At 44.2% G+C, this 18,034-nt stretch overlaps 1 protein-coding gene across 3 annotated transcripts in view; it reads right to left on the reverse strand.

Moving 5' to 3' along the window:
- Positions 1-1,347: 1,347 nt before the first annotated feature.
- Positions 1,348-18,034, reverse strand: part of LOC147662590 (purine nucleoside phosphorylase-like) — a 65,544-nt gene continuing 48,857 nt past the window's right edge. For all 3 annotated transcript variants that reach the window (XM_086951058.1, XM_086951057.1, XM_086951059.1), the window contains exons 2-6: positions 10,291-10,460; positions 8,764-8,867; positions 6,475-6,650; positions 5,645-5,835; positions 1,348-5,319 (exon numbers count right to left, since the gene is read on the reverse strand). In XM_086951058.1, the coding sequence (XP_086807184.1) occupies positions 5,102-5,319; positions 5,645-5,835; positions 6,475-6,650; positions 8,764-8,867; positions 10,291-10,460 (859 nt within the window). In that variant the 3' untranslated portion in view covers positions 1,348-5,101. The remainder of the gene's footprint in view (positions 5,320-5,644; positions 5,836-6,474; positions 6,651-8,763; positions 8,868-10,290; positions 10,461-18,034) is intronic.

Here is an 18,034-nt window from a genome sequence, read left to right on the forward strand (position 1 = left end):
AAAGCGACCATCCTGCCATTCATGGAAAGGAGCAAATCTCACTATAGCAAGACAGGGAGAGGAAAAGGTGTCGCCTGGTGCAGGATGATCTTGCCACAGTGATGTTCTCAATGTGATGTGGGGTAAGTAGGCGTGGCATATCAGGTCAAAGAAAGGACAAATGTCTTTAGTAATAGGAAACTATAGGGCGGGGGAAAGGCACCATTGTGATGTGGAGAGGAGTCCACAGGTGATGGGGGATAAAGTCCTGGTCTCACAGACCTTGATGTGCAACTCCTGCATGACACCTTCAAACTAGGGCACTAACTCCATTTTCAGCGGGCTCCTTTTTGAGCAAAGGGCGCTAGCACAGGCCAGTGTTGCGTGCCATAACCGTGGAGAAGACTGAGGCTTCTGAACGAGCTCAGAATACAGCCAGGCTCACGGACAATGCATGTGACGCAGGCAGTCTCCATGGGTCACGTGACAGCAGGAGAGTGCATGCAGAGGGTGTGAGTAATAGAGGAGGGTGAGGGCCAGACTGCGCTTGCGCTTTACCCATGTGGTGGTCATCTTGAATGAGAGCTTTCTAGTAAGCAGGCACTAGAAGCTTCTACCACATATCTACGAAACGTGACCGCAAGTTTGCACAGGTGATACTGACATTTCTTATTTTAGTGAAACTATTTATACATGTTTGTGGAACAGTTTCAGCCAAGGCTCTTCATTTCCTGTCTCCTAAAATATTTAGAATATCTGTGTAAATGTTATTTTATATACAGTGGTTTTTTCCCTTAATAACTTATTGCATTGTAGGGGTAATACTATTTCTTCGTATGTGGCCGTCAGTAGGGCTGTTTTGACGTGAAATCTGTCTATTCACTCTCAGCAGATGAATGTCTAATGTGCAGTGAAATCACTCTATGTTTGTGCAGGGGGATACTTCACACATCATAGCCACTGAGGGAGGGTACTCCATAATTTCCATTGTTTGCAGATTTCGGTAAACACTAAAGCTGTCCATAGCCAGACCTAAAAAACGCAGCACTGGTGTTAGATGTTTTTACATACATTGGAAGGATGAACGTGTAGAGTTTGATGTACATGGAATGGGAGAGGCAGGAGCGCCGGTGCCCTTTAATAAAAATACACACTCAGCACCCTTCCAAGGTGAGCTTCTTCGAGCTTGGTCTGTCACTGAAATAGGACATTTAAAACAACATCATCAACAGCTGGTAGAGCGCAGCAAGGCATTTTCAGCAGCTAGTAGTATAGTTTTGCAACATGAACAGAACAAAATTCAGGCTGCAGGTTAAATATGCATTTTACAGCTTATGAATGGGGAAATAAGACAGCCACACACCCAAGTGAGTAGTTTTTTTTGTTTTAATAAAAGTTGAAATTAAATAAAGTACAGGATAAGCCACTATAAATAGAAATAGGCCTTGCAGAGGAAAGTGCAAGTTATTTGTATTGCGGAATGTGGAGTTAAAATACAATAATGCCCACTCTCAGGATACAATCCTTTAGAACAGTGGAAGGTTGCAGAGTGCAGCTGCCAGCAGAAAACATGCAGGGCATCGACCGGACTGCAGTCAGAGGACTGTCAGGAGCTGCACTTACAGTACAAACTGAAACACAATGTGCACAATCACACGGCAATCCCAGAGTACCGAGAGCTATTCACAAGGCCTTTGAGGAAGACCTTGCAGGGAAAGAGTTTAAGCGTCAAATGTGCGTCAAGAGATTAGGAGGGTTCAGCGTGAAAGCATAGAAAGAGAAAACAGACTTCAAAACATCTCCAGTCTACAGAAATACCCATCACCAAAAAAGTGAACTTGTTCTAAATTCTGAAATACGGTAAAACTTGTGCAGCACCTGTTGTAGGACTAGACTGACCGGGTATTCTAACTTCAGTCCAAGTATGTTTGGGGACAAGCACAGGAGCGGCTTTACCTGTATGTAAAATGACACGTATGTACGATAGGTATTTTGACAGTAGATGTTCTGGAATCCATGCTTTTACACACCAACCACAAAGGATACACCTTAGACCCAAAGAGCTTAAATTAATAATGGTTTGTTGCAGTGTTCCTGGTGTAGATGAGCAGTAATCTGATGCTTAAAAAGGAGACCCAGACATGTGCTTAGAAACCACGTGTGTCATACATGCTTCTCTCCGCAGGCCTGCAGGTCACTCCTGGGGGAGAAGATTGTAATATTCATTGGATAACCTTTGCAGCATCCAAGACACCGCTCTGCAGGAGAACCGCCCCAACAACCGCATTTAAATACATAAATACATATGGTTATAACAGTTAACATAGAGAAATAATCCCCAACCTCACCCTTTAATCAAAGTGTGTTTGCAATGCCGCATAACTGTCACTGTGGAGTATTCCAACTGTGAAGGAGTCTTTTACTCATTGAACTGGTAGGGATCCTTATTACTGGGCAATAACTACAGCGCAGTGGGTAAACCCAACTGGAGTCTGCTGCAGGTTAGGATGATCCGGGCCAGTTTTTCCCACAGTGAAAGTAAAGCATGGAATTGTGAGGAGTCAACCGATTTTACCCGCAACGGACACGTTTTTTGCCAATCTGAAATGTGGTTACAAGGTTGAGTGCCCTCACTGTGGAGTCCCTGTGGTCGAAGCACATGAGGTCACATGCTATGGACTGTGTATCTGCAGCAATGTTAGCACATGCTACTGTCCAATCTATGTAGATTTTCCGGGGCAGTACTTCATGCAAGGAAGCGCTCTACACCAATATTATTGTGGGCCCATAAAAGAGGACGCCTGGGCTATGAATCTTCCCTAAGCACTTTTTTCTGTAATGGGATATCCGCTTTGAAGGCACTACACACTGCACTTCAGGTAATATGACAGAAAACTCATAATTTAAAATATATATGCCAGACTCACCTCATATAATTTAAAATATAATTCATAAGTGCACGTGGCGGAATGTGAGCTCCCGCCCTGGCTGCGCTCCCACAGATAAACTGCACAGGAGCGGTTTGTACCGTCATACGAGACGAAGGAGGTGCGCAGCATCAAAAACATGCTGGTTTCACTCGCAGGAACCGCCAAGAACGGCATCTCCAAGCCCGCTCAAGTGGAATCCAGGAGTGACCACTTATAAGGCACACACCACAAACTGAAAGGCCTCTTAGTGATGAAATATTAGTTCGGTGGTACACGGAGCGCAAGGAGAGCCGTCGACTCTAGAAGGTACCACAGCAGCTGCTATGGGAGTGAAGTGCAAGCAACACAGGCACCAAACGCTGGACTTCTGCAGAGCAAGACTACTCTGTAGAACGAAGGCGAGCCATATTGTGTTTGGGCCGAATGCTTTGTCCTTGCAGTGGCCCGCATACAGAGCAATATTAGTGACACAGCTGTGTACAAGAAGTTCTTGCTCTCATCTGCTAAGAAGGTATTTTTGAGATACACCAGTATCGCACATATTTATCAGTTCCTGTGCAGGGGGGCACCCTTTGGTTGGCACCAATTTAGCCCCTGGTGCCAAACCCACCCACTGAAAGTCAGGTACCCTAGGGCAGCGGGAGTAGCAGCAAGTAATCTACATCATTCAAAGGAGCAATGGTGACAGGCCCAGCTAGCAAAAGGCACAGTATGAAAGCTTGTGTAGCAAACCAGCATTCTCTACAGGCAATTGTTTGGTTCTACGAATTCAAGTCTAAGTAGAAGCAGAAAGTGCAGGGGTTGCTTTAAGATGCCCAGCTCACAAAGACCAGCCCCAAGGAGCGGAAGGCTCTGTAACAGTGTAGGAGGGTAGGTGTGGCAGAGGAGAGTCCTGGGGCCACAAATGCACCGCCTCAATTCACAACTCACGCAGGATGGATGACTAGATAGATAGAATGGGAAAGTTGGTTATAAATATATAAAATAAAAATGGTCTGGAATCAAAGCTTTCTGTATTGTACCAAATAATAGGATGTTAATCACCAGATACTAAGCATGCCTGATGCCAGGACACAATCCACTTCAGCATTGTAAACTACAGAAGAATAGATTGCTGAACGCTTTGAAGAAAACAGTTAAATAACCAAGACCCCACTTTTCCTTTATTTGGGGTTGAGCGTAACTTGAGTAATTTTGCGTAGTGTAATCACGCAGAATTACTAAAAACTCTGAGATTACACAAGAAGAGTAATTGTGCATTTAGCACCATTTTCACAGAGCAAATGATTTCCCTCAAGTACAAAATATGCACGAGGATACATTTTGCGTTAAGCAGTTGCGCTATATGCAACAGAACAAGAATAGCGAGCACAAGCAGCTACTCAGGCACACAAAATGTTCACTTGGGGTAGGATTTCCCCAAACTTACTCCAGGCATTTAGCTCTATTTTCTTCACAAAAAATGTACCCTTGCGTATAAAATGAATGCAAAGATGCATTTTGCACTAAGAAAGAGAGCAAAATACAACAGAGCACTATTCATGAGCACAAGCCGTCGCTCCTGCCACAAATTGTGCTCTCGCAGTAGGATTTTCCCCTCAAATTACTCTTAAATAAGCGAGCAGGCTTAATTGCATTAATATCAGTAATTCCGCATCAAAAAGTAACACGTAATTACTGAAATTACGTCAGCATAATTGGAACTCCTCCTAGGCCTACATTTTTTTTTAATGAAATGTATAGACCAGATCAGAGACTACTGGTGCCACTTGCACCAAACACTTTGTGGACTCAAGTGGATGTGAACTAGGTCCTCAGTGTACAATGATCATGATAAGGGTCTCAGCAAGTCTGGGTGGTCAACAGCTCACTGGGGATTGGGGCCACTACGTCTTTATCAGAGTATGACACCAGTGAATCAAAGGGTTCACAAGCCAAATTAGGAGTCTTGAAAAGAGGCAATACGGGTAACCAAGTTTGACCTCTTGTTGCTTAAGTTCAAAGTTATAGTCTGAATATTTGCCTTCGTAAGCTATCCAGTCATCCATCACAGCGAAGTTGGGTCTCAGCTGTTAAGTGCAGGGTTTTGTTTGGAAGATTGCTTGATAATCAGTTATCCAAGGTACAGACCTCTGGGCAGGCCACTGACCCCAAGCTTTTACTCCCCACACAATCACTAGCACCCGGGGCGTCTAGTTGACATTATTGTTAGTCTCAATCCGTGGCAGCAATGTGGTCAGCAGCTTCTCCATCATCTTTGCACTCTCCCTGCCAGCTTTCAGCACCTCTTCGTGGTTGGCTCGTGCCTCGCTGTTGTAGTCCATCACTGCCTGGTTGGTGATGAGGGAAATGCCGAGCACCCGTAGTCCGCAGTGACGGGCAACAACGACCTCGTGCACCGTGCTCATGCCTAGAGAGAAGAAGGGAGACACAAGGCGGCAATGTAATGAGGAGGGAGTGGGCTCCAAGACAGAAAGCGCTCCATAAATAAGGGTGGGTGTAACAGGAATGCATGAGTGGGGCACTAAATCTGGATAGTCACCTATCAAACAGTTCCCTAAAACAAAGATTCATCTACTACATAGGAGAACTGTGAAAAACCCAAGAATTTCGGTTTTGGGTGATCAACAATTATTCAGGCTGAGCGACCTTGTCGGTTGGTACTCTCTCGCCCCTTTACTTTCAATCAATATTTCCGCACCTGAAGTACCCCAGAAACGGCACAGCATCCTTACCCACAGCATCTGCCCCCAGGCGGTTCAAGAAGCGGCACTCTGCGATGGTCTCGAAGCTGGGGCCCCCTATGCCGCAGTACACCCCCTCGTGAAGCTCCGCCGCATAGCCCAGGTCTCTGCTGGCAGACATGGCCAGCTTCCTCAGGTCACGGTCATAGGCGTCGGACATGGGTGGGAACCGGGGGCCGAACCTGCACCAGCAAAGAAGAGAAATTATCAACCGAACACCATGTTCCGAAAGAGACAAAACAGGAGTGGCAACGAGGAGAGTCGACTAATAAGATAAGTAATGAAGGGAAAGTGGAGTGAAGAGAGAGAAACTGAAGGAGAGTGAAAAGAGAGAAACTGGAGGAAAGTGAAGAGAGAAACTGGAGGAGAGTGAAGAGGGAACAGAAAAGTGGAGAAGAGTGGGAAAGGACGAATATGGAAGGGGCACAGAAGGGAGATGAACTGGAAAATAAATGAGGGCCAGAAAAGGGGAAGCAAATGGGAGGTTAAAAAAGAGGAACCGTAAAAGAGATAAGGAAAAAAGGAGAGGGGAGAGGGGAGGAAAACTTATGATAGGAAAATTAAAAGTGGACAGGACAGGAAGGTATAGGGTATGAAAGGTGTGGCATTAAGAGGGAGCAGATGGGGTAAAAAAATGGAAGAGGAAGGCATGAAAGATGAAAGGTAGAGAAGAGGTGAGGGGGAAGGAAGATGCAGAAAACAAGTGAGGGAGAGAAAAGTAGCAATGAAACTGTGAGCACTATCAGCAAAGAAACCCACGATGAGAAAGTACGACTTGGTAAGGGAGTACAATCTCCTGTCAAGGAGGCAGGTCTCCTCACCGGTCTTCATTAGGACCCATCAGCGGGTTCTGCCCTGCAAAGCCTGGAAAGTTGATGTGGTCCTTGATCACCATGATGTGTCCCACTCTGTAATCCTCGTGCAGGCCTCCGGCTGCATTGGTTACGATGAGAGTCTGCACACCAATCAGGTGGAAGACCCGGATTGGGAACGTCACCTTAAAACGAGGGACAGACACATCAGAACTGCATATAGCGACAAGGTGCTCCGCTGAACCTAAATGGTAACACAGTATCAAAACCAAGATCGCGTCTGACCGATATATTGTGTCCTAAACGTGGTTTACAAAAATGATGCCCGCCTGGAGTGAACAATAGAAAACTTACACCCCAAAAAATGTAAACTCATAGGAACGATATTTCGGTAAAAAATATTTAAGACGCAATATTTCTGTCAGACATATTTTTTCAAATAATATTTTTACATACAACCAAGTGGACCAGCAAGATGCCGTTTGTAGATTTCTCTCTCAAATTCCGACTCAATAAAGGAAAAGCAAACTGCTACCTTCACCTAACTTCCCCAGCTGTGTAAACAGTGTGAAAAGATCTACTTCCTAAACATCTATGCCATTGTCCAGAAGGAGGACAGATCACTACTGGAGCTCTGTTATTTGGCAAGCTCTCACAGAAGACATGCACTCAGCAAGTCCTCCACTCACCCACCGGCCGATGGGTTTGTGGTTGAGGCACATTAGTGCGCCGGTTTGTTGGAGGCCATCTCGGTTTCCACCACAAGGGCACATCTTCAAAGGTTATAGTTAAAGCCTTTGCATGCATATAATAAGCCAGACCGGATGCACATTTAGGCCAGGCTAAGGCACTGTCGGAGGCAGAATGACAATGGGCTGCTCGGGCTGTTACAGCAGGAGGTGAGTCTGCCCTCTGGCTCCTTCCAGGTGTGACAGCGGCCTCAAGGAACTGGTGATCGGAAGCTACTAGCACTTGCTTTGCAGGGGACTGGGGCAGGGGAGAAGACTAGAAGGGGCCAGCAAGGGGCTCTTCAGTTATTTTTGCCCCTCCCGCATGCAACAGGGGAGTTTCTTCTGCTCTCCTTTGCCTGCCTTGAATCAATTAATGCAGTCAACAAGGAGGGATTGTGGCCATAGCCAATTTTGCAACTGGGAAATTCCAAGCACCAGCTCAACATCCTGTGATTCTGGGCAAGTCACTTAATTTACATGATCCCCCATGTAAAGCACTGCAAAGTCTCTAGGCCAATTGTGTGCTATATAAAACTGCATGGATGTGAGTAAAGTGACACTATTTTATGCATTTGTACATTTACACATTAGCGTCATTCCCTTTATTGGAATTTAAACGTGATGTTAGTAGTAAACCCAAAAAAATAGTTACACCTTTCACCAGTCTCTGAGCATTGGAGCGCCTCAAATATTTAAAAGCCTAGGGCAGTCTAGGTCTAGGTCATTTCCTGTTTCCCAGCAGACATTAATCAAAACTTCCACAGCAAACGTTTAATAAAAAAGCAATTAAACACGTGTTCCTTATATTTTTCATAATTCTGAGCTTCGAATATTTTTTGCCCCTGGGATGGTGATTTTCAGTTTAAGTACTGGCCCTATAAGCCTTAGAATACTGTACATGTTTGCCAACCCTTCGCTCCATGATCGTAACCAAGTAGTTTATTGCAAAAGGTCGTGACCTGCGAGTGCCAGCCTCTATTTTTGGTTGCGGGGGCGGAACTGTGGCCCCAGTCCAACCCTGTTCATGCCGCATTCCACCGGTGTCAGTCAAGATCCCGCCGTCCAAGCTCAAAGTGTCCTTTTTAGGACTCTAAAGTCACTTTAAGTTATGAAGAGACCAGCTGCACCGACTCCTTCTAAATCAGCAACAACATCCTGGTTTGGCACACTTCAAACTGTGGATCTCTGTCGAGGATTGTGTCCGTATATCATGGTCACACATCATTAAAGAACAACATCAACTGCAGAATATGCACCATATAATCAATATAAGTATGCTACTCGCAGAAAAAGCGCTTCGACGCATCCTCAGCGGGTAGTAAGTGCTATATAAATGCAATTGCAATACAATACAATATAGGCGAGTATATTTTTAATATTATTTACACCACATCTATTTACCTGGATGATACGTATATTGTGAAGTTAAGAATAGTTATTCTATACTTACGTGTATATTATTACCTTAGTGATAATTGTTTTTTTAATAACACTCAACATTCTGGCAGTACATGCCTAGAAATACAGCAGTGCCCGTGAGAAGAGCTCGTGGAGTGAACACACTCACCTTCCACAGCGGGTATCCTTCATACATGTGAAACCGCCCCTGCATGCAGACACATGGCTTGCCATTCAAGTTACCAAACACCAACCGCCCAGCGTGGCCAGGGACTGAAAGAAAAAAGTAAACACAATCATGAGAAAAATGCAGTGTGTACCCTCTATCCCAATTAAACGGTGGGTTATACCCCTGACATCAGCGGGAAGCCACAAAAAGAGACAGCAGCCGAGTAAACAAGAAATCATAAGTCGTCCAATGCCACCGCTACACAAAAGGGCAACAGGTTTATGACGAATCAATCAAGACGGGGTTCAACTCGTTAGGTGGCAGCCACTGTGCTCCCTGGAACGTAAAACGTAGCCCCCCAAAACATAAGGAAACAAACTACTGGCCATCTACAAATCAACAACAGATGTCAGGGCACATTTGCTGAAGTTTGAAACCCGTCCATTGGCTCCTCATAGAGCATAAGATGCAAATCGAAATCCGAGTTACCAAGAAGAAGGGGGTGGGGGGGGTGGGGAGGGGGCAATAAAACCATGTGTTAGATCCATGCAGAAACTATCATGCACCAAGGTTTAAATGCAACCTTAAAAATCCAGTTAAGGTATTTGATTCAAGCACACCAACCCTTTTTCCCACCAGAATGTTTGAGAGGGAGTGAAATTACAAGCATTACGTGCCCTGTAAGGCCCAAGCAACGAATCTCACTCCAACATTTTTTGTTTTAATAGTCCGACAAGCTCATGAAACCCTACCTTTTTTTCCGACAATTGTCCTCTACTCTTCTTCTTTCTCCCTGTGACCACATCTGAGTGATCATTACCTGTCCACTTCCCATAACTGAATTTCAATGTCCTAAAATCATCTTAATGCTTTATCGGTGTGTTAAAAATACTCCACACTAACACAGAAGAAGGTTTAGTGGGGCATTTTCTTATTATCGGAAGCAGAACATCTTTTCACACTTGAACAGACGCCATACGCAGAGCGTGTTTACTCGTTCTGTGGTACAGAGTCCCTGCTTATGAAACTATGCACCCAGTTCCTCCCCATCCAATGCCTTGGTACTTGTGAGATACAGGAACCCTTATAACAGGGGCATCATCAGCTACCACACAGACTTCGGAGGTGCATCATACCACTGCCGTTTGTTGACTGGACAGATAGAAGAAAACCTTACAGGAGGAAATAGATTGCTTCTGTAGATTTTTTTATTCGGCTTCAAATTCATACATCTGCACTTACAGATCCTACCTTGAGCGGCATCCCGCACCAGGAGAATGAACACTAATTATCATCAGATTTATAAAGTTAGAAAAAAGATTCCCCACCAACTGGTCAATCAAAGGATGTAGCCCAGGCTCAAGAACCATTGCTATTGGTATATAAGGCTATATAAGTTGTAACGCCTGCATCCACAAGTCCAGCCTGCTCAGCAGGGCACCCATCTTGCCCAACCATCCCAGTTAGAAACCTCATGACATATCAATTACAAGACATGGTAGTTGAAAAGACAATCCGCCCTCCTACCTGTGCTTTCAGGGAAGTTAGGAATATCTTCATATTTAAAGGCCACTTGCTCCTTTAGAAGATCTGCCAGGTTTCCTAGCCCGGAGCCACAAACAACAGCCACCAGGGGGCGGTGCTCAGTGTTGGCCAGCAGCCAATCAGCTGTCTCTTTGTACTGCTCATAGCTGTACCTGGAAGAAAATAGGACAGAGGTTAGAGAACCACCAAACAACGACAATGGGACTATTTCTGCCTGAAAGTTACGATTACCTGCGTCAATGAACAGCACTATAAAGGAACAAACCATCAGGCTCTAATTTCCTAGGGTCTTTAAAGTTATATATTTTTTAAACACTATTAGTTATATGCTGAAAAGGTGAACCCCACTAATTCTTTTCGCCACCAGTCTCAATCATAAGAATCAACATTTCACCAATATCTCCAAGCCAAACAAATAACTAAAATATAATTTAGAAAATTGGCAGTCGTTTTGTGATTAAGCATTAACTTTAATGCCCAAAGACTGAGCAGCAAACACTAAACCAGGCAAAGCACACAGTGCTGCCGTGTGTCACACTGGCTTCCTTCATACGGTCACCCTTGACAGGCAATGTCACACAGTGAGCTGCAAACCGCTACATATTGGAGTAGGTTCCCAGCTCTTGTGCTGAAGGCTTTTTGCGGTTAAAAACCATTTTGCATTTTAAAAGGCCCCCCTAGTCAGCTTTAGAAGCCTTGGTGGGATGTAGAATGGCCTTTAAAACCCAATATGGTTTTAAACTCTGCCCCCTCCTCCAGGCCCATTTAGTCAGCGGTGAGCTGATAGGCCAATCTAATAGAGGCCCCACTGCTCACTTGCAGTGAGAACATTTTCTAGGTTGGCATGTCTGGAACACACAGTTACTTTACAGGGTCAAATTGGTAATGTGGGCACTCGGGAAATGGCAGAAGGGCCGGTAGCCAAGTTCCAGCTGTGGCTGTTTGGGCAGCCTGGGGGCTGTCTTTGCTGTTATGATGCCGCCAGCGGCACAGTGGGTACCTGAGTGGCCTTTCTAGAGGCAGATGGGCGGAGGTATCACTCCATTTCTCTCGCTGGGCCGGCACATGAGTGTATGCGGATTGAGCGGGGGAGGGGGCCCGAGTAGAAGTGGTCTCACTTGCATTCATGTGTGGCTCAGCAGTGTGAACTAATCCGTGCATTTCTTTTTTATCTAAGTGAAGTTACTAAAACATGCCCCAACCCCCTTTCTTTCCATAAAACTTCGCTGAAGCAGTGTTTTGCGTAAAGGCAATTCGCAAATGTGGGCCAATTTTTTTTTGGTGTGCCCGGGCTCATGGTTGATCCCAATCCAATCCTGCTTGTACAGTGGGTATTATGTGCTCCTCTCGTCAAGACATGTTGCCTTAATTCAAAGCAAGGTCGTCCTCGTGTGTTCACCACCATTCCCACACTAAACGCCTAGCTCTTGTGGAACACCACCATGCCGAGAGAAGGTGCCCACAACAGGTCACTGCTGGATGGGGAGTACAAGACTGCGCCAGCGCCTTCGGCAGGCACTCTGTGTTCAGGATTCTGAGGCACACAACAGCCAATCTGTTCACTAAAGGACAAAACATACTGTGTTAGGGTACAACATTCGGATCCGTGCCACGTCACACTCCTCATCAGTTCTGTCAGGCATTCAGCATACTGCTCCGGGCACCAGGGAGGGCACGCAGTGAATAATATGCCCATTAATGCGTGGACGGAATCTCAGACCTGTGGGGCCTGTAGGGTGAGCAGAAGGGTACAGCTAGTCCACGTCTGACTGGGGGATCGAAGTGTAAAAGAAATAGAGGAGCCTAAAGGGGGCAGTAAGCAGGCAGGGCAGACATATTTCCCTAGAAGCAGACCATCCCAGCAACGGGTTAAGCGCGCTCACCAGAGGCACAACATTTCACCACTAAACATCGGCTCCCACCCCAGAAGCTGTAACAAGACCCCTCCACCAGATGCTGTCCCATGTGAATGTCACCCCTTGCCCGCTCCTACTCTTCAGCTGGTTTTATTTTACCCTTTTACTGCCCCTCGTTAGACCGTCACTTATTGCTATTGGCAAAAGGCTTCAAGCCTCGCAAGTATTTGCGCTTTAAGATATACATTTTGCAATTGTCTCTTTTTTTGGTTGTTTTCAATTTCTGCTTATGTTGAGTGATTTTTCGGGTTTTATCATTAAGAAATATTGGTTTTCCAAATGTACTAAGCTACCGACAGTACTATTTTGTTTACTGTACTACTTGACGTAATAAACCAGAATATATCTCTTGTGGCATTTATTCCTCATAGTTTAAATTTGGCATGCCATCAGACGTTGGCCACACCACTACAATTCAGCAAAATTTTAGGATTTAGGGATGGGTAGGGGTTAGAGGTAAAGGTGAATTTAAGGCTTAAGGGTGGGTAGAAGTGAAGGCAGGAAAGAGTGATTTCATGTACAGGTAAAAAGGGTATGGGTGATTTTAGGGTATGGGGTGGGTAGAGGCAGGGCATAAGTCGTGGAACTAGGTGGCTATACGGCGTCTACCAACTCTTTTCACTGGCTGGACGCCGTCTACAATGCCAAGAAGACGGGCACCACCTAAATATGCTAAACTCGTCCTGGTGTAATTTTCCTGCACAGGGACACATTAAGCAGCACCTGCATGTTGTCTGCTTTCTGTCTGAGCAGCAAGGTGCAGCTGGCGAGGGGCCTTGTTAATTTACATTTCAGCTGGGCCCAAAACAAAGGCCTAGTTTAATGGACCATCAGGCTTTCTTTTGTTCCAGTATACTGGTGGAAGCTATCTGGGCCTCATACCTAGATGAAAATGCAATGGAGGGGAAACAAAGGCACGCAGCTTGTTGTTACTTCACAAGTACTTAAGAGAAGCTGCTGTTGACTTTCTTCAGCCTCAGTACATACGAGATATGCATGCACTGTAAGAGTGGCAGAAGTGTTGTTCTGTCCCATTATTTACATAAATAGCAATTAACCATTATTTTGTTTTATTTCTGTTATCACGCTACTTACCCCAACGCAGAGTTCAGAGCGCTTTACATCACACTTACACATTATACATTAATAAATCATATGAATGTGTACATCATTGTACAGGATGTGTTACATAAGACAGTGAGTTACATGGTGTAGGAGTCCCGTCCTTCATAGCTCACTGTGCTATTTTAGAAGGATTACAATTTAGGAACTACAAGTGAAAAAGCGATCTGTCTTAAAAGCAGTAACCACAGTAACCTACTTTACTATCTACGTACAATAAAATATAGTCATCTGCATGTTATATGATGTGCTTTGCAGGGGACATATTAACCCTCCATGCTACTTTGATTCAAAACTGGTAGTAGGCAAACACAGATCTTGCCAATAAATGGGTTAACCTCCAGAGTTATATGACCATTAGTATTATTCCGAGATTAGTATTATTCCGAGATTGAATGAGCAAACAAAGATCTCTGTAGCACGTGCCTGAACACCATAAGATATTTTAAAATGCAGACTTTGCAACCAATTAGGCAGAATAGACTTATTAACACGTTTCTCCTTGTTGCCAATTTCTTTGTGGCAGTCTTAAAAAATAAACATGTAAGTTGAGGACCAGATTTTGCTTCGGTGTTGCGTCACTTTTTTGACACAACCATGACCCAAAATCTAATTTGTTAAATATTTTGAAGCTCAAATGTACTTGCGATAGACTGCTAAAACACATGTAAGCAGTCTAAAGTTCGGATGCCACTTCTTGTGATATAGCTTCCCGAGAGGTAATAGGTTGTGATGCCACGCACTGTGATTTCATGCATCATGATGTCACTTGCATTCTGTTTAAATTGGTTAGGCCCCACTTCATTTTTTAGGACTGGTGTCCTGGTTAAAGGTAAAGGGAGGTAATGGTGACTTTAGGGTTTGGGAAAGAAAGGACAGGAGGTAAAAAAAAAAAAAAGGGGGGGGTGGGTTTGAGTGGGTTTCCACAAAAATCGAATTGTGTATACATGTATTTTACATAAAGAAGTTTGGGCCCACGCCTCTCAAAAAAATATATGAACTAAAAAATGTGTGGTAAAGGCTAAATAATAACACGCTGTAAAGGTCAATATGTGGTAGTACACGCGTGGTAAAGGCATGCGTTGTAATGGCATACCCGGTTTCCTTACCGAGACTGTAAGGATGATTTGTATGTCAAGGGCATACATGAGCATAAAGAAGCAGAAGGATTGAATGCATATGCCAAAAAGATCATACAAAGATTAAAAAGCTGGGGCCGAAGACCGAGCACTAAGGAACTACGCACCCCAAAGTTCTGGCTGAAGGGAAAAAAAGAACGATATCTGTTTGACAAAACATAAAGCATAGTTCCCAATAGCTCCAAGCTTTACCACAAATGCTAACAAAACGTGGGGTAAATAAAATAATTAAATAAATCAAGGCATCTTGTCCTAAAAGGCATGGATAGCAGCCAGAATCTTCCACAACCTGCCAGAGTCAATTACTTTAATATAACAAATACAAACGAACTATGTGTTTTGAGAAGTAAAACCCTAATTTTCGAGTCTTCCGGTCAACAGATTTTAATTGAGTCTGCCTGCTTGGTCAACCGGTTGGAAGCAGAAAAGAAGTCTCTTTGATCCTTATGGTCCTTACCTCTGCTAGATTTTGTGAGAAGCGGTTGGGGTACTTATTCAAAGAGTCGGAATTTCCCATAACAAATGGAAAACAACCAGGCCTCCCATTTAGCACATCCCCCCTCCATTCTCGGTTTTTATTTCACGCAAGGCATTAGGCAACGGCGTGTTTGACGAGTAACAAACACTGAAAGAAAGCGTGTCTACTTAGGCATGGCGAAACGGCTGTCTTACTTAACCCCTTGTCCCCTCCCGCCATGGCACACAGTGTAAATGTGCCACTCGCTCATTGCTTCCTGAAGACATCGTGCGTCGCAAGCCACCCGCCCTCTGCCAGGAACAGGCGCGCCGGTACTTTCCTGGCAGAGACCACAGTGCGCCATTTATTGAGCAGTCACGGGACAAAGCGCCTCCACGCAGTCTGCTAGACCTGCGCGCGCCTTTTTCCTCTAATACATTTCTCAACGGAGGCATACAAAAAAGGTAGTTGATAAAACTAACGTGTAAAACTGCTATGTATTCGACCCCAGCACTCTCCACAAGATCTTGCAAGATCACTTCGCTCATTTTACCCCCATTTTGTGCGCGAACACGACCAGAAAGTATTAGAGTTATTTGCACGAGCACCGGTTACATTAGAAAAGGTCAAATTCATTTTTAGGCATAGGGAGATAAGGTGACTTGCCCAGCATCACTGGCTCGAGACATAGCAGGGAATTCAAACCTGGTTCCCAAGTTTAAAAGGCGGCGTCTCTGACCGTAAAGCCATATCCTTTCATTCTTCACTAAAACACATACACCCAACCAGTCTCCAAACTCACATCCAAGGAACTATCAATTACAGCTCAGAGACTATAAACCGATTCTCTTTCAGAACACAAATTTAACCCTGGCAGATAGGATGTGCTTTTGATTAACCATTTCGCTCTATTGCCTCCATTCAACTTACAAACCACCCTGATGTTTAGGCGATATATTGCGTCACAAAAATTCATTAAATAAACAAATGAAAACCGGTTTCAATAGCAAGTGAAATGGCACCAAACTGTAGCCTGGACAACGGAGGTGTCCTCTCCTCAAGTCTGTGCAGGGGTCAGGACTCCAGCATCGCCAAGGAGGCGATTAAAAGATGGAGGGCCAAGTCTCCCACAGAATCGAAGGAAAAAGGGGTCATTCTGTATTCTTGGGAAACTCCGTACATATTGCCCCAGCAAAAGCCCACGGGTTTCTTTCTAGGGATTTGTTTGCTGAACATCTATCTGTAGATACGAATGTCAGCACCAAGCAAAAAGGTGTTCCACAGAAAGCTAAGGAAGTGCAACTTAAAGGCTACCACGGATACTCATAGCTGGTCAGATACAACCAACAGATCAATCCTTTGGGGATATGATCCAGAAGCAGCAAGGGAAGGAAGAGACTGTGGCCATCCATCCTAATTAATTCAAACGTTCCTGAATTAGTATGCAGATCCCTTCCAGAAGATTGACTTGGGTTCTGTTTATTTTTTTCACTTGCAGCAACAGGAGTGGACCTCATCTCTCAGATCAGACAGAGTGCGATAAGAGTCAGTGTTGCAGAGAGCGCCCAGAAACAAAGAAATGGAAAGCACCCGAATCCCACTACAATCAAATTCAAAAGAGGAGCTACAAAATTAAAATGCCCACCACTGCTATCATGCCTCTAATCACACTGAACAAGCAAAGGGAGCAAACCGGATCTTCCTTAGAAGAGTTATCTTCTGCCTTTCACACTCCTTCCATTCATCTATTCCTCCACCTGTTCGTCCCTCCATCAGTTGATCCCTTTATCTCTTCATACATCCACTCGTTCATCTTTTCATACATACACACATCCTTACATCTGTCAATATATCCATGTAGCCATCCTTTTATTCTTTCCAATCTTTCCATTCTTCCAACCACCAGTTGATCCTATCACTCTTCTAACAATCCCTTCAACATTTGATCCATTTTTCCCTTCCACTCTTCTTTCAGCCTTTTCAAACTTTCATCCATGCAATCTTTTGCCCCTCCTTAATTTCTCCCCTTCATCTTTCCTTCCTTCTTTCCTCGCGATCGATTCAATCCTTTCAACCTAAATTCCTGGTTTTGTTCTTTCCTTTCTATCTAGCTCCGTGTTTACCATACTGTGGGTCGGCGAGCTAATTTTTGATGGGTCAAGCAATAAATAAAGATGCCTTTAAATTTTGTGTTTAACTTGTCATAATTGCTGGTGATTCGAAGACAGAGGCAAAACCTTGGGCTGCGTTTTTAGATTGGGGTTTACTTTTCTTTCTCTGACTGCTAAGTGAAAGCAGGTTTTAAAGAGAATTATGTAACAATGTCGGATTTTAGTTTTTTTGCGAAACACATAAAACTGTAAATACCTGTAAATGAAGTGTGTGCATCCAACAGTCAGGAAAGCAAAACTGATGCACTTTTTTGTATTTCTGAAGTGTGCTGGAAACAGATTTTTTATAGGATCAAAACAAATCAAGAAACTTACTTGGTGATGTACAAATGATAAATATTCACAGAAATCTGATTTCCACACATTATCCGTTGTGTGCTATAAAGTCAGTCAAACTGTAAGTTTGTCCAAATTTAAAGGCCAGTTCAATGGAATAAGTGCTCTATCACACAATGCTTTAGTTACATTCAAACATCGCCCTGACTCTTCCCATAAAAGGTAGTTGGGTCACAAGAGTTTGTTCTTCTAAAAAGTGGGTTGTAGTTCTAAACAATTTCGGAACCAACGAGTTAGCCTCTTTATAAAATGTTCTATTTCTCTCGATTTTCATCACTTCTTGTTCTTTGCTTCCTTTTCCATTTGTCAGCCCATGGCCCATACCATTCTGTCTTGGTATTCGTAACAGTGTATTTTATGAGCATTTTGTGCACAGAAAGAAGCGACCCATGAGCTAATAATTAATGTTTTAGTTTGGTACAGTTATGGAGCCCAAAGGCAGCTGCCGTTTAAAATGCTACATAGGGGAGGTCACTACGCCCCTCATTGAATACTGCTGCAACCCCAGAGGGCTATTAGGAAAGGGTCTTCCATCATGTGCAGATGTTTTTCGGTAAACACATCTAATTATAGAAACCAATCAAA

Source organism: Lissotriton vulgaris, unplaced genomic scaffold (assembly GCF_964263255.1).
Source record: "Lissotriton vulgaris unplaced genomic scaffold, aLisVul1.2 SCAFFOLD_2230, whole genome shotgun sequence".
NCBI lineage: Eukaryota > Metazoa > Chordata > Amphibia > Caudata > Salamandridae > Lissotriton > Lissotriton vulgaris.